The sequence below is a fragment of the Haliotis cracherodii genome, unplaced genomic scaffold, assembly GCF_022045235.1.
Source record: "Haliotis cracherodii isolate W230 unplaced genomic scaffold, xgHalCrac1.p SCAF_6, whole genome shotgun sequence".
NCBI classification, from domain to species: Eukaryota; Metazoa; Mollusca; class Gastropoda; order Lepetellida; family Haliotidae; genus Haliotis; species Haliotis cracherodii.
Genome location: NW_027266319.1, coordinates 10940115 through 10965978, shown reverse-complemented (window position 1 = coordinate 10965978; position 25864 = coordinate 10940115). Strand labels below are relative to the sequence as shown.

At 40.9% G+C, this 25864-nt stretch overlaps 1 protein-coding gene across 10 annotated transcripts in view; it reads left to right on the top strand.

Annotated features, from left to right (window-relative positions):
- Window positions 1-22526, top strand: part of LOC139446224 (IQ motif and SEC7 domain-containing protein 1-like) — a 189174-nt gene extending 166648 nt beyond the window's left edge. For 7 of the 10 annotated variants that reach the window (XM_071227552.1, XM_071227560.1, XM_071227559.1 and 4 more), the window contains exons 7-13: window positions 10544-10683; window positions 12357-12482; window positions 13114-13213; window positions 13507-13628; window positions 14376-14592; window positions 17969-18018; window positions 19975-22526. In XM_071227552.1, coding sequence (XP_071083653.1) covers window positions 10544-10683; window positions 12357-12482; window positions 13114-13213; window positions 13507-13628; window positions 14376-14592; window positions 17969-18018; window positions 19975-20154 — 935 coding nt within the window. In that variant the 3' untranslated portion in view covers window positions 20155-22526. Of the gene's footprint in view, window positions 1-10543; window positions 10684-12356; window positions 12483-13113; window positions 13214-13506; window positions 13629-14375; window positions 14593-17968; window positions 18019-18985; window positions 19046-19974 lie in introns of those variants that run through there. The other 3 variants (XM_071227556.1, XM_071227561.1, XM_071227562.1) reach the window with 3 other exon arrangements.
- The last annotated feature ends 3338 nt before the right edge of the window (window positions 22527-25864 follow it).

The following is a 25864-nucleotide window of genomic DNA, read 5'->3' as shown; positions in this document are numbered from 1 at the left end:
CACGAGGGATGGTTTTGTGCATCACTTATCTCCCGTTACCTATACAACTGTTGCATGGCTTGTTCCATGTTCTGATTGCCTGGCCTGCTGACAGTGTGTCTCTGTAGCTCGTGTATCGGCAGCTGCGCATGAAGTCCAGTGGAATGGTCCAACAGATGTGTTCCCCTCTTCTCCTGTTTAAGCCCTGCGTTATAAACCTGTTACTTCTCCATGTATTAGGGGGGCACGGGTGGCACAGTCGTCTAAGGCGCCACGATTCGCTGTGCAGAGTTGCGTCCCGTGGGCACGCCAGAAACCTATGATTGTGGGTTCGAATCCCGGTTTGCCCTTATTAATTTTCTAAGTTTGTGAGCACCATACCCATGCTCGTGGGTTTCACCAAAATGGTAAATGTCTGAGACCTGCATCACTTTGGGCTTTCCTCCCACATTAACCTGACATGCTGTGATATAACTGGAATACTGTTAAAAGCGGCGTTAAACACAACTCACTCACTCACTCTCCATATATTGTGCCTTCATGGGTCCGTTCATCCCTGTCTTTCGCTCTTTCTACCTTGATTTCATTGATATGATGTCAAATTTAAAAAAGAACATGTAATTGATCTCTCAGAAAAACAATCAATCTCACAGATTAATCTCTGGACAATTTGCCATCATAAAAACAGGTTTTCTTGCCAAACAAGACGAATAAATTATTGACTGCCCAGAAAACATGATGAACAGAAATATTTTTTAACGATAGGGCAGAAACTTATTTTCTCCAATAGATGCCAGGTCAAAACCCAATTGCTTGGTCGAATAAAACTAAATCAATTATCCCTAGTTGGAAACCACATAATGAATGGTCCCTAACTTCCAGTAGCAAAATGTGAAGGTCAGGTTACAATTGCCATCATAGTGTTATAGAAGTTACGATTGTTGAATCGTCTAAGATCACTTTGTGGAATGAGTTGCAAGATGTTGTTCTGCAGATCTATCTAATGTACGACTATCATATCTACGATATATGCTTAGACTTAGGAACATCACAGGGCAAAGTACCCAGCAAAGTACCCAGCTGGGCCCTGTTTCACAAAGCAGTCTTAATGTTAAGGTGATTGTAACTCCAATACTTGAACATAGACTTACGACAGCCGTAGCCCAGCGATTGCTTTGTGGAATAGGACATAGGACTGCAATAAACAGTCATAATAATACAATATGATAAAAAAACATACATGCAGCGGCTGTTATTGGAGGGAACATGGTATCCTTACATGCAGCGGCTGTTATTGGAGGGAACATGGTATCCTTACATGCAGCGGCTGTTATTGGAGGGAACATGGTATCCTTACATGCAGCGGCTGTTATTGGAGGGAACATGGTATCCTTACATGCAGCGGCTGTTATTGGAGGGAACATGGTATCCTTACATGCAGCGGCTGTTATTGGAAGGAACATGGTATCCTTACATGCAGCGGCTGTTATTGGAAGAAACATGGTATCCTTACATGCAGTGGCTGTTATTGGAAGAAACATGGTATCCTTACATGCAGCGGCTGTTATTGGAGGGAACATGGTATCCTTACATGCAGCGGCTGTTATTGGAGGGAACATGGTATCCTTACATGCAGCGGCTGTTATTGGAGGGAACATGATATCCTTACATGCAGTGGCTGTTATTGGAGGGAACATGGTATCCTTACATGCAGCGGCTGTTATTGGAGGGAACATGGTATCCTTACATGCAGCGGCTGTTATTGGAGGGAACATGGTATCCTTACATGCAGCGGCTGTTATTGGAGGGAACATGGTCTCCTTACATGCAGCGGCTGTTATTGGAGGGAACATGATATCCTTACATGCAGTGGCTGTTATTGGAGGGAACATGGTATCCTTACATGCAGCGGCTGTTATTGGAGGGAACATGGTATCCTTACATGCAGCGGCTGTTATTGGAGGGAACATGGTATCCTTACATGCAGCGGCTGTTATTGGAGGGAACATGGTATCCTTACATGCAGCGGCTGTTATTGGAGGGAACATGATATCCTTACATGCAGTGGCTGTTATTGGAGGGAACATGGTATCCTTACATGCAGCGGCTGTTATTGGAGGGAACATGGTATCCTTACATGCAGCGGCTGTTATTGGAGGGAACATGGTATCCTTACATGCAGCGGCTGTTATTGGAGGGAACATGGTCTCCTTACATGCAGCGGCTGTTATTGGAGGGAACATGGTATCCTTACATGCAGCGGCTGTTATTGGAGGGAACATGGTATCCTTAATTATACACCTGGCCCCAGCAGCTGGTGGAAGAGATCCTTCCCTTCACCTGGGTGCACAGATGGACAGCAAGTGGCTGCAAGCAAGGTGGTCAACACAAATAAACATGGACATTCACTTGCGATGGACATCCAGATAGCCCGCATTCTGTGGCTGATTGGCTGGCATGTGTTAGAGCAGGGCAGGGTGTTACTCAAAGGTGATGGGTCATTGCATGGCCGACTGGGAGGGGGGCCACATCTGATGGGAATGGTTAAGGTTGTAATTGATACAGTGGCTCCTCTGGATCCATATGCTTGTGTGTTGGTATTGATGAATTGATTCATCATTAAAAGGCAGTGGGTCATTATGGTTTGGAGTGGGAGCATCGATTGAAATATTTTGGGCTTCACATTGAATTTTTCACTGTTAAAGGATGGTTTGATGAAGTTTCCTTGAAGTAGAAATCTTTTGGGTTTTTTTCCAGATATGTTAAATTTGATAGCATTTTTTGTGTGATATGTTTCTATTCTGAACAAGAATAGTAAGTTCATGAATAAATTGGGGATTCCATTAAAATATCACCTAACTTTTCATGATCCTTGACTCTTTTTGTTCAGTTTTGTTAAAAAAACAAATTCCTTCTTGTAATGTGAAGAACAACATCTCTTCCTGTTGTAAATACCTTTCTGGTGAAGTATTTGAGATCAGAGTAAGCATTCACCCTGTATTCAGAATTCCCCCAGAGTTATTTTCATAGTGACGAAAGACTGCACAATGCCGTTTCAGTTATTTGAAGTTTAAAAAATGGAAATTCTTTAACAGAAAATAGCAAAGACTAAGTGTTTAAAATCCTTTTGCTCGATATATCTTGGGAGGTGGGTGTGAGTAGCCAGCCCACATGACTCTAATAATAGCTTGCAGAGAATGCCAGTATTGATTGAACAAATAGCGTAACATATCTACCACATCAAAGTTGGGAGGGCGTTATTGACAAACTATTCTACATTAACTGCACCCGTTTGCCTCTGACTGGGGAAAGCTTACTTGACACTTGCTAACAGCATCAAAGGTGTACGATGGAGGGGTAAATAGTGTTTCAGTATGTAGGAAAGAGCTAATAACGGAGTGTGGTGTAGTGAAAGAGAAAGCTTGGAGAATCAGCAGGGTGTGAATGTAGGATTCTGCAGCTGCGTGGTCCCTCCAAAACAAAACATGAGATGCTACAAAAACAAGCTAGTACAAGGATTGGCAGGATAATTAGACTAGATCGCACCTCCTACCTACCTGTGTCCCCGGAGAAAGAAGGCAGCTTGTTAAATTTGTTAAACATTATGTATAATGGGGACATTTTCCTGCTGAGGTAACACAACTGTGCCGACATCATATAAACTCATTATTGTTGTTTACTATTGCTCTTTAAATGATATGCTTCCTGAGAATCACTTAAAAAATAAAAGAAAGCGAAAAAAAATTATTAGTTTTTCCGTGAGAAATGAAAATCTCTGTGTAAAGGCTGTTAACTTGGTTTGTAGTTATCTTTCATCTATTTACCTAACAGTCCAAGATCCATCAAAAAAAAGTTGTGTTGATTTGCCACACACATACTGAACACATAAAGTCTGAAAGAATATGAATGTATTACCGTAATTCTCTTTATGGGCTTGAGATATCTCTCTGCAATACCGATTCTATCCTTCATCTGGCACTTAAGCCAAAATATTGATATACGTGTTTGCTGTCTGCCTCCTTCAAAGAAAACCTGAAATACTAAAAGCGTACATGTAGGTATATGTACCTCGATGGCCTTTGAATGCACATTGTTTTATTGCAACCGCAGACAGGCTTTGTAATTTTTTCCTCTGATCTAGTAATGAATAACCAATAGCAGAAACCTCCAGCCCAAATGGCGACCGAGATAAACTGTTGTATTATGTCTGTTGTGATCTATAAGGATAAGCTACTACGCACACACCCTGTGATGTGGAACCATGTAGGTATCTCAGTAGATGCTGTAGCACATCTCGAGGGTTTATGATTTGTTTATGCCCGACAGTAAACTGTCGAAGGTTGGTTTCTGTACCGAGATAAGTGTGGCTGCCTATTTGCTGACCATCTGGGGACAGTGTGGCGATGGGTGTTTATTTTTGTGTGATGTTTTGCAAGTTGTGGCCACATGTCTGATCTGGAAAGGAAAGATGGATTAGTTTGGTCGTTTGCTGATTTCTGTCTTCATCAGTCACCATCCTTTGCCTCATAAATTGGTTGGAGAAGGAAATGCTTATTTGTGTTTCATCAGATGACATTGCTGATTGGTTTGGGTTGGTTTATACCCATGCTTTCCAGGTATGTTGCTAGCTGTAGACGTAGACTAGGATGTTGTAACGGTAATGGAGGGAAGCCAGTGTGCAGCGGACGATGGATCAAGGTGGATCAGACAAGTGATTGGGTTGGGTAGTGATGGCGTATTTTGGGAGATGGCACTGTGAATGAATCAAAATTACCACCTTCCACTGTTTGGGAAACATTAACTTGATTAAGTTCAGAAGTGTTTCATCAATGTCAGCCTGCTAGCCTCAGGCAGTATGTCTATAGAGTAATGATGTCTAGCAGTGTCTTAGTGGTCAAAGTGTCAATCTGTCTTCTATGTCGCCTTTGTTTCTTTCACAAACTTGGGTTGTCAGTTTGGCTGTTTCTTGTGTGCTGCTTGTGGTCCCCTAAAATGGTCCCCTGCTATGGTCCCCTGTTTTAGCACCATTGAGAGGTGGTGGGGTAGCGTAGTGGTTAAAGCATTGGAACCTGAAGACCTAGTTCAAGTCCCCATGTGGGTACAATGTGTGAAGCCAATTATTGTTTCCTCAGCTGGAATATTGCCTAAAGTATCATACAATAACCCACTCACTCACTCACAAACCTCGGAGGGGGCACGGGTGGCCCAGTCGTCTAAGGCGCCGCGATTCGTTGTGCAGAGTTGCGTCCCTTGGGCACGCCAGAAACCTATGATTGTGGGTTCGAATCCCGGTTCGCCCCGATTATGTTTCTAGGTTTGTCAACACCATACCCATGCTCGTGGGTTTCACCGAAGTGGTAAATGTCTGAGACCTGCATCACTTCGGGCTTTCTTCCCACATTAAGCTGACATGCCGTGATATGACTGGAATACTGTTAAAAGCGGCGTTAAGCCCAACTCACTCACTCACAACCCTCAGACGCCCACATCAAGTGGACCAATGTTCCTTTTCATTTTATATGACCTTGACTACACTGAGACAACACATCTGTTCATTCCTTCACCCACGTTCACATGTGTTGGGGGACTTAACCCCCCACCCCACCCAGCACAGTTTCTCAATTGTCTCACCTGGTGTGAGGTGAACCGGAGAAGGGGGATTATGTTTGTGCCAGACCTAATCATAACAGCACCTGGACAAGGGCTGGGTCCTTTCCTCTTCACACAGTGCAGTGATGGCCATCTTGCTTCTTCCTACACTCCTTGTGTGGGATGGTACGATGTATCCATCGCTCTTGTTGGTGTCCTTGATGTGGAGGAGGACAGGAAAATACAACAAATAGCAACCTCTGACTTTTTCTGAGGGGTTTTGATGTGAAGTTGCAAAATGTGTGTTATCCACCTGAGTAAATAGATATCAGTTTCTGATTATGCATGTTTGGGGAATGGATGATGAAATGGGGATTTCGAACGGATGAGATATTGATCCTTGTTGTGAATCTAAAGCATTGCAGTCACTGTGGAAATGTAAAACGTTTTTCTATTGTGATGAATGAACTCAAAGCTCACTTTGTCCCTCAGAGAAACAGTCACTGGCTTGCTCTCGAGTCAAAATATTTGAGATCAATATGACCGGTGTGGCAACTTCACGACCAGATATGGTTGCAGCCAGGCAGACACCTCATTGATAGATTAGAATTTCTTCCTGTGAGCCCAACACCTATTTTCTTCTTCAAAGAAATTCTTTGATGCACTGCTTTTAGGTGGTTTTCTGCAATGTTGTCATTTGTTCTTGGAAATACCCAATCTTCAGAAATGAGATATCTATTTCTGTTCCAACACTTATTTATGTGTAAAATAAGTATAATTTCCTACTAGCTCAGTAAGGATAAGATATATGGATTAAATTCCTCTCAAAGAATACAGGCAAACTCTTCTATATTTTCTGGAGACTGTAGGGTAGTCTAGTGGTTGAAGCGTTTGTTTGTCACACAGAAGACCCAGGTTCAGTTCCCATTATGGCTAGAATATGTAAAGCCTATTTCTGGTGTCACGTGATATTGCATACTCACTAACTCTGCAGACCATGGTTCAATTCCCTGAATGGATACAAGTGTTAGCACATTCATAGTGTCCCTAGCCATTATGTTGATGGAATATTGCTGAGAGCATCTAAGAACCCGACCCACTCACTCACAACTGGTGAGGTGAGGTGAGGTGAGGTGAGGTGAAATGGGGTTTAACGTCGCGTCCAAGATTATTGCACTTATATAGCGATGTGCATGTACGTGTGTGTGTGAGTGGCTGCTTGTACTAGTCCGGACTGATGCCGATTTATAGTGCTAGCACACTGAGATGCCATGTCGCAGTTTAACATGAATCCCCCACTCAGACACAGTATACTGACTCCGAGCCGACCAGTCCTTGTTTTAGCCCCTTGATGCCGAGCGCCAGACAGGGTAACAACAAGTACCATCTTTTAACGTCTTTTGGTAAGACGCGGCCGGGGATCGAACCCTGGACCTTCCGCTCTCGAGGCGGACGCTCTACCACTAGACCATGGAGGCGGTCTCACTCACAACTGGCCACACTAGACTCTCCAGCTCTCAGGGGAATGTGATAAGGAATAGGAGTACAGGTGTTTTCTGTGTCTGACAATACATCATGTATAGCTGACGGACCAGTCAGTCCTCCTCTCTTCCAACCTGTAGCTCAGGTGAAATACTGTTGAAAGGTGGTGGGTATCCGTTCAACAATAGTTAAAAACTCATCACAGAGCGTAACATGCCAGGATATCCGTTGGCGTTCCATGCATGCGAAACATTGTTATACCTATATCTTCCCCCTCGTCTCAGAAAAAACAGCTGTTGTCTGACAGGTAACAGTAGGCGATATGCAGGGGCAGTTGAAGTCTACCATATACCATGTTTTGCATTCAAAAGAATATGTAAGGGTAGTTTACTCTCTGATCTCTAAATCAATGTACATATCAGTTCACATGGGTTAGTGCATAATATTCTTTGTTAATATGCTACAAAGACTCTGGTTTGATCTTCTGGCTAATTTGTGAAGTAATCTGCTAGTTTTGCAAAAAAAGGCGGAGGTTATTTTTTCACACTTGTGAGATAAGGCCCGTCTTTCAATGGCAGACATTACGGAGAGTGAAGTTGTATTTCCACATCTTTTTGCTTTCTCGAGATTCCTGCTTACCTGCAGCTAACTACTCGGGTTTTATCTCCCACAGCGTTACAGGTGAACAGCGAAAACAAGAACCAGACTAAAAACAATCTCAGTGTATCACTAACTTCCTGTTGACTACAAGCCAGGTTTTTTACCACGCAAACCTTCCCTTTTTTCGAAATGCAGTCGTTACAAATATCTCTCTAGATTTCCACCACATTGAAAAAAAAACCCATGCTATTTTCTTTGTAAGAATATCATTATCCGATTTGGCTATTTCACCCCTGGTGTTTGTTTGGTTAACCACATAACCTTTCTTGCCTACTCAGGAGAGCCTAGCATAGACTTGAACCTACCACAGAAGCAGCCTGGAGTCAGGATCATCCCTGGGATTGCCGAGTCCTCATCTTGAACAATTCATTGAGAACGTAGCGCCCCCCCCCACTCCCCGTGGACTGACTCCTGTTTTGAGGTTAAACAGGTAGATTCAGATGGTTCACATTAACTCTAATGGGAAAAAAATAAAAGTTGTTTCAACTAAACAGTTTTCTTTTCTTTTTTCCCCCCCGAAAGTGATATGAACCTATTTGTTGTAGAAGTGTTTGACAGATGTGGGTGCATGGCTCGTAGTCAGATTAAAGAATGTAAATGTGATAAGCTTGATTTTGATCTGTTCTTTGAAAATGGTGGGCTTGTGGTTAATTATTGGTTGATTTCATCAGTGACAAGAAAATAACTCCATTTCCCTTGATAGAATAGAAATATTGGCTTGAGTACAATGATATCTAATACAAAGGTATCTAATCTATTATTTGTGATTGTAAGCTTCCATGACAGCCATTTGATATAGCCTTGTACTTTATTCAGTACTAATCAGTACTAATCAGTTTCATGCCCTTTTTTGGTTGTTTAAAGTTTACCAGATATGGATTTTCATTAGCAGAGTAAATTTCCCATTATGTCCAAGGACAGACTTAGTAGGGTTCCCATGATGTCCAAGGACAGACTAGGGTTCCAATGATGTCCAAGGACAGACTAGGGTTCCCATGATGTCCAAGGACAGACAAGAGTTCCATGATGTCCAAGGACAGACTAGGGTTCCCATGATGTCCAAGGACAGACTAGGGTTTCAATGATGTTCAAGGACAGACTAGGGTTCCCCTGATGTCAAAGGACAGACTAGGGTTCCCATGATGTCCAAGGACAGACTAGGGTTTCAATGATGTTCAAGGACAGACTAGGGTTCCCCTGATGTCCAAGGACAGACTAGAGTTCCATGATGTCCAAGGACAGACTAGGGTTCCCATGATGTCCAAGGACAGACTAGGGTTCCATTATTTACAAGGACAGACTAGGGTTCCAATGATGTCCAAGGACAGACTAGAGTTCCATGATGTCCAAGGCACAGACTAGGGTTCAAATGATGTCCAAGGACAGACTAAGGTTCCCATGATGTCCAAGGACAGCCTAGGGTTCCAATGATGTCCAAGGCACAGACTAAGATTCCTGTGGTGTTCAGATTGTTACAGACATCCCAGAGACATCCCAGATCCCTCTGTTTGCTAGGGGCCCATGACAACCCAAGGTTAAAATAGGTCCAAGGGGCACACTTGGGGTCCGACAATGTGCCTGGGACTGGGTGTAGCTGACAACGACAAATGTCTCAGTTTAAGCCCTGACTCCATGTGTTGACTTGCCCTTTGGGAGTGTACATATATACCACAAGGTGTATGCTCCGTGCACATTGAGTATATTTTACTGGTTTCGGGTTGCTGTGGACATGTGTTATGTCAGCGTTAACGGCAATGATTTCATTAAGATCGACAACCTCAGATGGCAGTGATGTGGTTTATAAGATCATCATCATCAAAGTCCTCCGAGTGTTAGCAATAAACTTGAACAAGTTAGTGAGTACAAGTGGTTTGGATGAACATTTAAGAGAGTGGAAATGGGGATTGGGTCAACTGCACTGGGACTTTGTAAACATGGACGCCGTGTTTTCTTAGTTTTCTGTATATAGGAAGGATGTTTTGATCGAGCTTGAGGGAACTTGAAATATGGTTTCAATAAGGTGACAGATCTTTATATAAATCTTACAGCAGGCAGTGATCCCAAATATAAATCTATTGCATGTTAGAAAAGGTGTGTCTGCTATACAGCCATTAGGATCTAAACATGTTTTGCAGATTATTTATTTTAATTGTCATTATCATTGTGATTATTTCCAGGATTAATAGTGCATTTCTGTTTACATCCGAGCAGCTCAGGATTTCGGATCAGAATAGGTCACTAGTGCCCCATGCTGATAATATGGGGGTGAATGTTGTTTTCAAGCCAGTCAGTAAAATTACACCAATCAATAATCGAGTCTAAACAAGACAAACTAGTTGATCTTGATTGATTCAATTACTGAAACACACAGAGCCAAGACACATACTGTAACCATCCAATCCCCATATCCACCGGATCCCGATAGTCACTCAAATACTCACCCATTACTCACTCCCAAGACCCAAGCTTCATCTCTCTCTCTCTCTCTCTCTCTCTCTCTCTCACTCACTCACTCACTCACTCACTCCCACGACCCAAGCACCCTCGCTCACACTCACTCACTCACTCACTCACTCCCACGACCCAAGCACCCTCGCTCACACTCACTCACTCACTCACTCACTCACTCACTCACTCACTCACTCTCTTACTTCCTCAATCACTCTCACTCACTCACTCAGTCACTTTGTTCAAGTCTTTGTATTATAGATGTTTGTTGTAACCAACCCTTTGCTGGAGCATATACTCCCATGGATCTGTGACTATATGCACACACCTCCTAAACATGTGTGAGTGACAATGGTGGTTGATGAATGATTGATGTTGATTGCAGGTATTGATGATGGTGGGGACGTGGACCGAGACCTGCTGGCTGGTATCTATGTTCGAGTCAGGGAACAAGAGTTTCGCTCGGGCGTGGATCATGTGTCACAAGTCGCCAAGGTGGAACAGACAATAGTTGGAAAGAAACCGGTACGAAACTGAATGTGTCTTTTTTTAATGTAAAATAACACTTTGGATTCAATTGATATATAGAATATGTGTTCCTAACAAAGGAGTATTGTAGAAAAAAATGTATTAACAATATCTGTTGCATCTATAGAATATGGGTAATCTGATATTTTAGTTTTGTATGGATCCTTTTCCAGCTGTTGCAAGCTCATTCCAGATTTTATGCTCAACCTGCCTCGCTCAAGGCTTCATCTGTAGAGAGCTTGAAATCTTTATGATAAAAGTTTTCATTTATACAAAAAAATTGAAAATGGAATTTATTTAACAGAGGAGTAGAAAAGATAACCTCCTTGGTTGATATTTGTATTTTGAATTGATTAAACGAAGTGACTACACATGCACTCATTAGCTTGCTGATTTCGTTTATCAGCCCTCTTTTGAAAAACTTGTGTGAAAATTGTGTCATTCCCACTGCACAGCAGAGCTGCTGCCAAACACCGCATGTTTCCACTGCATGTTGATCTCGTGCTCAAATAAGCTTGGCACCCCGAAAAAACAGTGACCCGATTTGATGAATCTGAAACATATGTGCATCACAATGAACAATTTTCATGACTGGGAAGATATATTACCACACGACTGCTGGTTGTGTAATTCGAGGATAGCTAACAGGCTGTAGGACCATCACAGGACCCAGGCACTGGTAATTGTTATCCCACATGAGACCCCTAACCCACCACCACGTCCTGATGACAAGCTGGCTGTTGTTGTTGCTCCTGGTTTGTCGTTGTCTTGGGTGCAGCTGATAACTGGAACATGGCCAAAACAAATTGGACAGGCTCAACGACATCATTGTTCAACTGCCTCCCAAAAAATTGACATTGTTTTGTATGATAATTCTGCCATGTGTATTTGAAATATTTTCATGGCGCACTTGTATGCGAAAAGAAGATCATATTACGCAGTGTGAATATTTCATGGAAAGAGGAGTGAATTTGAAAATGGGGTCTTTAAAGGAGATGTTAAATGGGTCCTTTGTATTGTTTTTATTGAACGGTTTATATTTGAAGAAACAGTTCATCTGAGGTGGTAACATAACTGTGTAAGTAGTTGTGAGGGAAATATTCTTATTTAGTTCCGAGAATGTAACACCGACTGTAAATCAAAGCTTCAGATGTCATTAGTGTCCTGCCCCCCACGTGTGCATCATGTAAGTCTATCAACATGCCAGAGTTGTCTCCTTTGCTGTCTTTTGTCCACCAGGACAGCGTCTGCTGCCTCAGAGCTGCTGATGGTGCACAAAGAACATTAATCTGTCATCAAGCCATCCAACACTTAAATCTTATATGGCATTTGAAAAATATAAAAAAAACTATTTTAAAAAAGAATTGTGCTTGAAGTTTAGGAGTAAAACTTGCTGATAAGAATCTTAATGCTTCATTACACTGTACACATCTTAATTATAAAATACCAAAAAGAGACCTAAAAAAATAAACTACTTTGTTTTCGTAATTCCCGAAACTGGTTGATGAAAAAACAACATATGTGATCAGGTATTTTACCTTGTGTATGTGTCATGTAGCACTGGTGGATTTTGATGGCAAAAATCTTTCTGATCGTATATGTTGCTTGTGAAAAGTTTGTTTTGTTGGTGAAAATTTACCGAATATTTGAGTCTGGCTTTGTTCTTGTAGGCTCTGACCCTGGCTTGGCGACGTCTGGTGTGCTACTGTCGACTCTACGAGGTCCACGATCCAAACAAAAAAGAAAAAATCGGTCTCCATCAGAGAGAAGTGTTCCTGTTTAACGACATGATCCTTGTAAGTGTAAACATAAACAGTCATTGAAGTAGGCTTTAGATCCTGTGGTTGAAAGAAGATGGTTAGAAATGGGATATACATTTTCTGGATAATTATGGCTGATAACTATATTTGCATCAGTTTACATATTAGCTATTGTTTGGCATTCCAAATGGATTTGGTGCTGATGGGAACTAAAATGGGAGTTGGGTAGCAAGTCAAGCACGTTATTACTTACCTTAGCCCTGTTCCACAAAGCGATCTTAGTACTAAGATGATCATGACCCTGTACTTTAACATAAACTTATGACAGTCGTAGGACTAAGGTCACTTTGTAGAGTGATATCTATGCCTTGGCTTCAGAAATGAGATATTGCTCAGTGTTAGAAATTAGCACTAGTCCAGTAGTCCTTGCCAAACTGCCCAATAGTTACGGTATCATAAGGAATAGTAGAATTTACCCGTTTTAATGGGTTTTTTCTATACGCAGTCATTATAAAGAACTTGTGACCTAAAACTGTTAGTTTCTGTCGCTGTATTACTTCTGTGAAAAAATTTTATGTTTTAGTTTTTCTTGGGTTTAGTGATTTACATTAAACAGGTTAGGAGTTAAAAGAAATATATTCTTTAAATTTTTGTCTTGTTACTTCAGGTGACCAAAATCTTCAGTAAGAAGAAGAGTGGAATTACATATGCTTTAAAGAACTCGGCGTCTCTCTGTGGAATGCAGGTTTTCCTGTTTGAAACATCACGTAAGTTATAAAATGTTACCTCAAGAGGGTCATTGATTTTCCTCTTCAGCCGTAACCTTTCAGATTGATAATATTCTCTGGCACTTTGTCAATATACTTGTATATCTCAATACAGTAGAGGAATCAATACTTACTCTGTATATTCTTGGTATGTGTTTGACATACCATGCCAACGGTATTGATTTTATCCATGTTTCCATTTGTCACAAACTAACATGTGTAATTATGTGGGGGTTGACTTACGAGTGTGTGAAGACGTACTTGTCAATTTGAACTATTGATTTCTGTTTCAGATTATCAGTTTGGTATTCAGCTGAATAACACTTTAGACGGCAAAGTTATACTAACTTTCAATGCCAGGAACGATCATGACAGGCAGAAGTTTGTAGAAGATCTCAAGGAAGCCATTATGGAAGTTAGTGTACTAGGATTTCATCAACAATATTCTTTTACATTTTGTTACTTTTGCATGATGATATCTCCATGAAATTACATTATTATCGAATCAGGTTACCGAAAATGCATTTGAATCGATTCTTTTACAGCCATTATGCCTTTTAAACATTATAAAAATTTCCATTTTGAAAACATGAAATTTGAATATTGATCATGTTCAAGAGTGTCAGTTCTCAGCTCCCCCATGCATCAGTAAAAGACTTTCTGCATGACAGACTGTGTCTGTTCTTCGATAAACAAAGAGAACGCTGGTAGCTCAATTGTTCCCAGAAATAATAGCAACCACAGTAATGCCTGAAAAATATATTTCAGCATGATATTTAATCACTGAAACAAAATGAGTCTTCGGTATGTGACATCACCACAAGTCCGAAGCCTAAGTCTAGTAAAATAATGTTATGTCGAGTATGCTCATCTAATATTATATAGCTGAATAGCTAATAGTATACGTTGAGCAAAAAAACCTAAGGTTTCATGAACATTATTTCAGGAATTTTTTTTAATGAAATTGGTTCTTGGTCTTCATTGCACAAAAATATCCCCTAACATATTCAAGATCCTTTGTTGTGTTCACTTCATAAACAGTCACAATCTACCGAACACGATGCCAAGAGACAAATCCGGCGTAGTTGACTTGGAAGTCTCTGTCACAAACTGTATGGTGTAATTTTTGTGTATTATTTATTGAGACTTACGTTGTTCACAGACCAATGGCATGGAGCAGATGCGCATAGAGGAGGAGCTACACCGACATCGGACCAACCACAACACGATAGAGAAGCACTATGCAAATGACGACTCACGGGTACTAATGTACGATCACATGAAGCCCTCAGACCCTGCCATAAATAGACTGTCCGCGCCTGAGTGCGGAGGCTTGAAGAAACACACACTCTCCAACTCCCTCACTGACTTGTGTGAAGGTATGCATGTGCATGCTGCATGAATGGGTATTTAGTTCGCCAAGTTTCGCCTCTTTTGTTCCCGAAGGCTGACTCATCCAATCATATCACACCATTGTGATATTTCAAATATAACTAGATATGTTATGTAGGTTGGAAAGAATTGGAATCATTTTTATCACTTAAGGATGAGCCAACCTTTGAAGTCATGATAAAGGAAGTGTTGATCTCTTTTCCATTTTTGAAAGTATGTTTTGTGTTTTTGGCCCGGCTGGGAGCTAAAGCCTTAGCTTTGGGTAAAGACATGCCAGATAATTAATGTCACACATCAAACGGTTCCTTTATCATGACAACAGTTTTCCAGTTGTATACATGTATGATATAGATTCTCGTCTCACTAAGATGAACCATTGTAAAGCCACTGAATCATTTCATCCAATCATTAATGTTTTTGATCAAATTACATCTGTAGATAATCTATCAAACAGTGTAATCTATAAAAAGATATCATTTCCTCTATTTTTGGCACGGTATTGAAGAAAGAATTATTCGTCTGTCATCTTTAAGCAATTATGGAATTTGAAAAAACACACAATTAATTGGGTAATTCTTGTCGTATAAATTTGGGTACACCCAGATAATCGTAAATCACCAGTCAAGGAAACTCTAGATGGAAAGCGATATTAAATCAAGCTGTTTACGTCATTTTCTCCTCTGCGTAAATATTATGTTTGACAAAGATAGAAAAATCAGCTTATACCAGAGATAACGCTGCCATATCCTGCTGTGATGATGTGAGACGAGAAACTATAATTGAAGTTTGCTTCCTCATTAAAAGTGAACATTGATAAATGTACAGACCACAGATCATTTCATCTTTTTCGTAATAGGCATCTCATTTTCCTGAATAAATATGGCTATTTTTAGCAGCTTCTGTGCATCTCTGATTTTAAGGTTGTCGTCAGGTAGGCTGTTTTGGTACTGTGTACACTCCCCCTGAAACCAGGCGCTTATTCTCATGTGCTTTTTGCAAAGTGTTGACTTGGCTGCCAGATAACACAGCGAGTTCTACCCATCTCTTGGTGATGTGACGGTTTGATCCAGTGAAAATAACGTTTGACGTCTGTGTAACCTGACATGCAAGATGGACCCTTCCAATGCAGCTTTCACCTTTTCACTGAGAACCCTGTTTGACTAATTAATATTGTTCCCATTCTTTACTTTTCAATTTTGGAATAGGTTTACAAACATAACAAATAAATGCATTTTCTGAGGATGTGCAATATCCAACATTTTTTTTATATTATTTCAAATATTTAATGAAATCGTTTTCAAGAATTCAAAGACAAACCTGGACCAGTGTCCTGCATGACATTATCACCAATAAAATGTCCTAAGATGACATTACCAACGGGCTGGTATACTTAATATCGCTTAGATAGAAGTGAATGAAATTTGGTAATACGACAGATATTCTTTAGGGAAAGATCAGGATTTTAAAAAAGAGGGATACACGCTTCCCAATTTATAATTAATGGAAATACATGATGGACTGCTAACACAGGATGATGAAGAAGGTGTCTGAAAAAATAGATGGACCTTGACCTTGACCGTGACCGTGACCGTGACCTTTAACGCACAGCTAGGTTACAGCATTTCGTTTTGTAGATAGTGACATCAGTGTCCCCACCAACTGTATGTCTTACGCTTACTGATTGTGTTGTTTGCAAGCAGCAGTCTTTAGTTTTACCTGCTGCCGGCTGTCATTGTTAAGAAACACCAGTTCCCGCATGGAGCACCACAGCTTCTTCATCAGTTGTCAGCAGCAGCAGCGAGGCCGTGCAGGCGTTTGCGTATGAGTTCTTTGAGAGAAACCCGTGCTTGATGTTATGGCTGATGTTAACCAGAGCTGGTGATCACGTTACTATGTTCCACAGCTTGAAATTTTACCTGTTCATTTTAACGCCACATCATTCATTTCACGTCATACACAATCAATTGTCGTCATCTGTTTTGAGTTTATTTTGAGTTCTATCGGATTTCTGTCTTCTGTGTTGTTATCGTTTTCATTTCATTTTTAATTTGCCGATATATCATGTCGCATATCACAGTCGAACAGCTTCAGCTGGCTCCATAGTGTTGTTTGACTAGTTGGTAGTTGGTCTCCTTACCTCAATGTTGTTCTCTGTTGTTCCCCCTGTCAAGTTCAAGCCTCGCTCATGGGTGTCGGACAGTGTAATCTGTATCCAATTGTATTTGTTATTTGCAGTTAAACATTCATTACTTCTGGGTAAGTTCATTGTTGTCGTGGTTTACTGAAGGTTTTTGTCATGGACAGTTAATGCTTGAAGGTGTGCTGTTTCACAGGATATTATCTAGGGATTAAATTCTAAATTATTTTTTCCACGGATATTGTCATCTGTAGGGAAATTTGGACAATTTATTCAAGATCAAAACTTTCCATTGCTGTGATGTTATTTCAGCATGTTTTACAAGATACCAAAATTTTGTTTTTCAAGTGAAATGTCATGATTATGTTATAGTGTTACGTGTCTGATTTTGATGTTGAAATTATATTCCTGTTATAATTATGTTATACCATTCATCATCATCATCATCATCATCATCATCATCATGTTCAGATTCATCTTCAAATTCATTCATGTAGCTATCAGAGAGAATTGACATTGATTTTATCAGTTAGAAAGTATTAGACATTTTTGTCGTGTTAGCTAGCTGTTACTGTTACAAATTAGTGATTTAAGACTTAATGTAAAAGCAATTTTCCTGTTATTTAGTCACGGGATATAACTGAAGTAAAAAGGATAATGAAATACGTAAAAGTTAATAGCCAAATTTTTATCTCAATTTAATTGCCACGGAACAGAAGTAGAAATAGCACAAAATTCTTCCAGATCTGATAAACCGAACATCAGCCAGATGCAACTGTATTCGCGCCTCATAATCATTGGCATTTGTCCGTCGGAGATGTATGAGCTGCAGTTATCTGTCACAAACATCTAATTCTGTATTACATTTAAATTATTGCAGAGCTGGGAGTATGTGTCCCTATGATAATTGGTGGACACGGGTGACCCAGTCGTCTAAGGTGACGCGGTTCGCTGTGCAGAGTTGTGTCCCTTGGGCATGCCAGAAACCTATGATTGTGGGTTCGAATCCCGGTTCGCCCTGATTATGTTTCTAGGTTTGTCAGCACCATACCCGTGCTTGTTGATTTCACCGAAGTGGTAACGTCTGAGGCCTGCATCACTTCGGGCTTTCCTCCCACATTAAGCTGACATGCCGCGATATAACTGGAATACTGTTAAAAACCTCGTCAAACCCAACTCACTCACTCACTCACCCTATGTTAATGTCTCATGTTTTGTGTTTTTAGCTCCAGGGATGAAAAGAGGTAGTAGCGGTGCTTCGCTGGATAGCGGGGTGGTGAGTGCATTACATTTACTTACAACAGCAGTGACAGGACAAATAGCAGCAGCTTCTTCAGTGCAGAAAATGATGCTGTTTACATCCTTCTGTGCAATATCATGCAGCGTTTATTTTGAGCCTGTTACATAATCTCTCTACCTCATGATAATTACATCTGGCTTCAAGTGTCAAGTGTGGAATTTGTTCTGAAATAATACACATAGCTTAAATGTTATTCTCCATGCCCTTGCCTATTCTTATCAATATCTGCATAAAGATTTCTTGTGGACATTCTGACACCTTCCAGTAACAGCCGGTGGTAGGACTTCATGGAAATATGCATCATATCTGACCTACCGTATTCGACGTAATAAGCGCCGTGGGCGATCTCAAAATTAGAAATAGGGGGCCCTTATTAGAATATTATTTTGGTGGAAAAAAGAGAGTTGAAAGATAAATGTGGTTTATGCTGACACACTGAAATGTTTATATGCGACAGATACATTTTTCCAGAATTTAATTGCCTATAATTAAGAATGCATATAACACACGAGTGCGTATTATAGGCAAATAAATAAGTCTTGTGTACATTGATCAATCGCAGGAATGCTTATTGGGATTGTTCACAAGCCAATATATTCGCAAATATCGCCGTGGGCGCTTATTAGAGAGGGGGGCTTATTACGTCGTATATGGTAAGTCTTGTCTCTGAACATGATTTAGCATGAAGGTCAAGCTCATAACCCTTATGTTAAAAGTTAAAGATTTAGTGGTCCTAGATTCAAATACCACAGACCTCTGGGACCCTTGATTCCATGATATCAAACACTGAGGAGGAAACACTAGTCTCTTGTTAGGATAGTCCTTTCTCCATGAAAAACACTTACTAAGCATAAACCAATGGGTATATTTGTTACGAAGAGTTTTGCTGAATAAGCTGTTTGACACACTGTTAGTAAATGTTCCCTTTTCAACACTGTTGTAGAGATTTGGCACAGTTGCACCCTAAGACAACACATACTGACAAAGATAAGGAGTTAAGGAGGTAAACAAGACATTACGTAACTCATATTGCATATGTAATCTTCTCAGACTGTAACCAGTCCATGGTTCTCCAGGCAGAGCTCTCTGTAGAGTGGAGGTTTTATTATTAGAGGAGTCTGAGAGGACCCTCCAGATCATGTCATGTTTGTGGTGGCCATGGATTATCAGTTCCACTGATGGCTTGGGCAGATCTTGATGTTCTTGATTGTGATGGAGATGGATCATGTTCAGACAATCAAAACATTGGAGCCTAGATAATTTTTTGCCGGATCTCTGCATCTCCCTTTGATGGATGTCTGTCATTTCGAAAAACTCAAGAAGGTTCTTGTGGTAATTTACAAAGCAGTGTGGTCTGCTGTGTTGTTTTTTGTAATATAATGTTCAGATTCCTATCTAAAGGGTTGTCCTCATCAGCGAAGGAAGATGCAACTAAACACATATAGTTTCCTGTGAGTTTCATGTCTGCCTTGAAAGAAGTCATGTATGTAGGCTCACAACTCGACTGTAACTTCCATTAGGAAAACATTGCCAGGTCGAAAACTGTTGTATATCTTCTGTTGATTCTGTGGAGACGAATGGATACCCAATACCTTGTTGTAAGAGCTGATGAATATGATGATCGGGTGGTTACATGCCCTGGCTGATTGTGTCAGTATCCCCCATCAAAGGTGATTGTTAGACGTGGTATCACGGTTTTTGTTTTCCTGGCCCAGGTTCAGTTGTTGACACGATGACGTGATGAATGTAATATTGCTGACTTCAGCATAAAACCTTCACAACTCCTTCCTTCCCTGTGATGTCTCTAGTTTCCACAGTGATGTGGGGAGTTGGTGAAATTTTTATGCTGTGTCAGCATTGTTTGTTTTAAATATTACCTGTAGTTGATGTTAGGATGAATGTGTAGCTTGACGTTCTGGTTTGTGATTGCAGGTATCTGGTAGTGTGGGGAGTGCCAGCAGCCGGGAGGATACCCCCCTGAGCCCAGCAGCGTCCCACCTACACAACCTGTCCTCGGGGTCACAGGGGGGCATCACCAAGGCCTCGGGGCGACGGAACAAGCTCTCACAGGTTCAACTGAAGGCTGGACTTCCAGAGGGGACAGAGGTGTGATCAGGCAGCGCTATATTAGGGCACTTCTTAAGGAAAATTTGGATGTCTCGACGTGGGTTGCAGGCTAGAGAATCTGCTTTCTGAACCTTCAGACTTCACGTTTTGGTCTCTAAGACCCCAGGCCGAATGCTCCTACTTTGGCCTTTAGATGTTACAGGTCTTATACAGCATTGTTCTGGCCAGATTATATTCCGACCAGAAATTTGACCTTCACATGTTTAGATCCTAGAATTTAATTAGGATTTTGTTGGCGAGGCTGTTGACCACACTATAGGGCCTCGTTTACTTCATCTATGAATAGACAAGACACCACCGAACTGTGGGCACTTTGCTTGCTTTTCAAGAAGAAACTGAATGTTTTTCTGATGGATCCAAAATAAAGTCTGGAAACTGTGGCAGGTGTTCTGGCTGGCGATGGCCATATTGTTACCTCAGTTGTATGCCCCCCTATACTGCACATTAGCTCAGTCAGAAACCTGCGGAGAGGTCAAAGCTCAGTCAGGAACCTGCGGAGAGGTCAAAGCTCAGTCAGGAACCTGCGGAGAGGTCAAAGCTCAGTCAGGAACCTGCGGAGAGGTCAAAGCTCAGTCAGGATCCTGCGGAGAGGTCAGAGCTCAGTCAGGAACCTGCGGAGAGGTCAAAGCTCAGTCAGGAACCTGCGAATAGGTCAAAGCTCAGTCAGGAACCTGCGGAGAGGTCAAAGCTCAGTCAGAAACCTGCGGAGAGGTCAAGGACTGTCTGGGACCATATTCTTACCTCGATGGAGGCCAAACTCCCCTCTTAGTAGTACAACGCACTAGATGAGTCGGAAATCTGTGCTGCAACACTTTGGGACCATATCGTTACCTCAGTTGAGACTGAACTCACTCTCCCCATCACACACTACTAGAATCTAGAACAGTGCCCTTGTCTTTCAGTTTACAGTAGGCACAACAGGAGGTTCAGTCAACACAGTCTAGATTCATCAATTGTGAGACAATGGCTATTGACATTGATAGACTATACATGGATGGTGTAAGATCCACGCTTAAGTGCTGTGATTGTATACGATGTAGCTATGCACCTACGTTAAGCCTGACAGAGTTGTCTGCCCATAGGACAGACACAGGCTGATGGATTAATCTGGGAACTTTTGTCAGTCAGGACAGATGAGTGCTTGTAGAGGACCGTGAATCGATGCAACTAAGTGATGTCTTCACCTAGATATAGACTCCTGCGTGTAGACGAGTGTCGTTAACGTCAGTCCAACATGGCCGACATATCAGTCTGTCTGTGTGTCTCTCTGTCGTAGGGGAACCTTACTTCCGGGTTCTGTATAAGTAGTGTAGATTGGTCGGAAGTGACGAGAGTGTAAGATTGACACCACGTGTGAAAGCTGTGAATGAGTTCCGGAGGAAGCATCTGCAGAAGCGTCAGCCATTTTCTTTTTCTTTGTTTCAGTGATGAAAATGTATATACCAAATTGTTAGTAATTATTTAGAAGCCAAAGTTATATTTGGCAGGATGTTATGTTAAAATGGTTAATTTATTACAAAACTCCTATACCAAACTATCTTTGTTACTATTTAATGCATGAGTTTTACAACCTCTGACTATTTATGCGTGTCATAATAACTCTTGATTATGTCAACGTAAATTGTTGTCAGAATTATTGTTAAAATTTCTCAAGTTCCCATTCAGCTTTGAACTTGTTTTCAAACAGTTCTCCAATTCAATAATGCCATCTGATTTTAAGCGTAGTTAAAAGTTCAGTATTATTGTTAATGTTATGAACTCGTTCATGGAAGTCTAACTCAAATGTTCTGGAATTATTTAAGTATTTCATTTGATTATTTGTACATAAAATGAAGTATTCTATACACTTGTTAATCAGATTTTGTTGACAGGTCAGCTTTTTTTCTACATTTGTATATTTTTCCTAGTGTCTTCTCACTGTTTCTCCTGCAACCGTCATGATGACAGTTTTACATATTCAGAACAAAGTTGTCAATTTTAAAAATTGAATATTTATTGTCACTGTAGAACAAAGTGTTAGCTAGAGTGCATGTGAGGAACGCATGAAGGAGAGATTGGTTAGAAATTTGTACAGTTGTAAATACAAGAGTGACAAGATCTGTAGACACACTGTGCCCCAACCCTCACTGATTGTATCTTTAGTGGTAGCTTATTTATGCATCCTAGACAACTCCTGTACATACAAGAGCTGTACTGGAGCTCCTAACACCGGTCACTGCAGCCTCTCGTTGGCTAGTTCTGTACATAGTTTGTGTAAGAAACTCTCATCTAGGGGAGGTAACTCTCTGGTAGGGGAGATAACCTAACCCACTACTCGGGTGTTGTTTTCTCAATGCCAAAAATAAATCAGAAACAAATACTTCTTTTTTGTTGTTTGTTTTAGTAAGTAGTTGTTTTTGTTGCTGCATGCATTGATGTGATGTGATCCATTGGAGATGGAGTTGTATTTACAAGCTTCAATGTGGAATCTGTTTTGTCATTACTTGTTACAGATACGCGTTAGAAAAGATCTTCAGGAACCCATGCTTGCCGTAAGAGGCAACTAACAGGATCGGGTGGTCAGGCTTGTTGACATGGTTGATGCATGTCATCATATCCCAATTGCGTAAATCGATGCCCATGATGTCAATCACTGGATTGTCTGATCCAGACCCAATTATGTACAGACCACTGACATATAGCTGGAATATTGTTGAGTGTGGCTTTAAACAACAAGCAAAAAAAATTGTTGAAGAATCCTGCTATAATGATTGGCTGGTTGCCGTTTTGCACCCACATGGAATTGTAGATGGCATTGCATCTTGTGTTTATTGTCACATCACCTGCTGTCAGGTTAAATTGACCCTGTTCGACTTTCAGTTTTGATGGCGATCACAATATGCAGCAAATTGTCACAGTAATATTTCCCCGAAAATTACTATTTGTAGCTCTTGAGCTCATAATGATGAATGTCACTCGCGTGGAGAACAACTTTTGCTGTTTGATGTACAAGTCCATTCACCTCAACTGCCACCGTGGCCTAGAGGTAGAGCGTCCGCCCAGAGAGCGGAAGGTCCGGGGTTCATGGTGGCCTGTAGAGCATGTCACCAGCAGAAGTGGATAGGCCATGAGAAAAAACTTCATCATACTCAATCAGCCAGGACAAACTGTGAAACAACCCTTTTGTCGTTATGACTGCCTCCGTGGTCTAGTGGTAGAGCGTCCGCCCGGAGAACGGAAGGTCCAGGGTTCGATCCCCGGCCGTGTCATACCCAAAGATGTTAAAAGATGGTACTTGTTGTTACCCTGTCTTGCGCTCGGCATTAAGGGGTTAAAACAAGGCCTGGTCGGCTCGGAGTCAGTATTCTGTGTCTGAGTGGGGTATTCATGTTAAACCGAGGCATGGTACCTCATGGTATCATGGCTAGCACTATAAATCGGCATCAGTCCGGACTAGTACAAGCAGCCACACACATACACGTGCATGCACGTCGCTATATAAGTTCAATAATCTTGGACGCGACGTTAAACCCAATTTCACCTAACCTCACCATTCACCTCATTAAATCCTGTGGCTGTGAATCCAAATGTGTCATGGCTGTAGGAAGAGGCTTCCTGTTAACCCTGACACGTGACAAGAAGTCGCATCTATTTAGTGAAACCCTGCAAAGATATAGGTTTTTATTGGTCCTCTGCAACCTTTGCTTGTAAAAGGCAACAGACAGAAATGAGAAGTCAGGCTCACTGACTTGGATGTTGCATGTCATCGTGTCCCAGTTGTGAAGATGATACAGCTGGAATATTGCTACAAATAACACACAACACAAAAGTATTTGGTGAGAAAGCAATAATTTCACCATGCACCCTTCCAGTGTTTGGGGTAGATGAGTTTGGAGTGGTTAAGCTATGACTTTTTCCTCCTCGGCTATGTAATGTGTGAAAACATTCTTTGATTCTGATTGTGATACGGCTGGAATGATGCTAAGAGCAGCAAAAACTCGTAAATACAATGTTACAATCGTAAATACAATGTTACATATATCAAAGATTAATTGAAGCCTGTTCAATGCAGAGATCTGACAAATACATTCACATACAACCACAGTCGAGCAAGAGAGCTGTGTAATACATTCACATACAGCCACAGTCAAACAGGAGGTATGTCTATTTCTTTCACATACAGCCACAGTCAAACAGGAGATATGTCTATTTCTTTTACATACAGCCACAGTCAAGCACGAGATATATCCAATATATTCACATAGAGCCAGTCAATCAAGAGAGCTGTGCAATACATTCACATACAGCCACAGTCAGTCAAGAGATGTCAAGTACATTCACATACAGCCAAAGTAAAGCAAGAGATATATCAAATACATTCACATACAGCCACAGTCAATCAAGAGATATGTGCAATACATTCAAATACAGCCACAGTCAATAAAGAGATATGTCCAATACATTCACATACAGCCAAAGTAAAGCAAAAGATATGTCCAATACATTCACATACAGCCACAGTCAGTGAAGAGATATGTCCAATACATTCACATACAGCCACAGTCAGTGAAGAGATGTCCAATACATTCACATACAGCCATAGTCAAGCAAGAGATATATCAAATACATTCATATACAGCCATAGTCAAGAATGAGATATGTCAAATACATTCACATACAGCCACAGCCAGGCAAGAGATATATCAAATACATTCACATAAAGCCAGTCAATCAAGAGTTGTGCAATACATTCACATACAGCCACAGTCAGGCAAGACATATGTCCAATACATTCACACACAGCCACAGTCAATCAAAAGATATGTCCAATACATTCACATACAGCCACAGCCAGGCAAGACATATGTCCAATACATTCACACACAGCCACAGTCAATCAAAAGATATGTCCAATACATTCACATACAGCCACAGCCAGGCAAGACATATGTCCAATACATTCACACACAGCAACAGTCAATCAAAAGATATGTCCAATACATTCACATACAGCCACAGTCAATCAAAAGATATGTCCAATACATTCACATACAGCCACAGCCAGGCAAGACATATGTCCAATACATTCCCATACAGCCAAAGTCAATCAAGTGATATGTCCAATACATTCACATACAGCCACAGTCAAGCAAGAGATATGTCAGACATTCACATACAGCCAAAGTCAATCAAGGGATATATCAAACACATTCACATACAGCCAAAGTCAATCAAGTGATATGTCCAATACATTCACATACAGCCAAAGTCAATCGAGAGATGTGCAATACATTCACATACAGCCAAAGACAATCAAGAGATATGTCAAACACATTCACATACAGCCAAAGTCAATCAAGAGATATATCAAACACATTCACATACAGCCACAGTCAATCAAGAGATGTGCAATACATTCACATACAGCCACAGTCAATCAAGAGATATATCAAACACATTCACATACAGCCACAGTCAATCAAGAGATGTGCAATACATTCAATTACAGCCACAGTCAATCAAGTGATATGTCCAATACATTCACATACAGCCAAAGTCAAGCAAGAGATATGTCCAATACATTCACATACAGCCACAGTCAAGCAAGAAATATATCAAACACATTCACATACAGCCAAAGTCAATCAAGAAATATATCAAACACATTCACATACAGCCACAGTCAAGCAAGAGATATATCAAATCCATTCACATA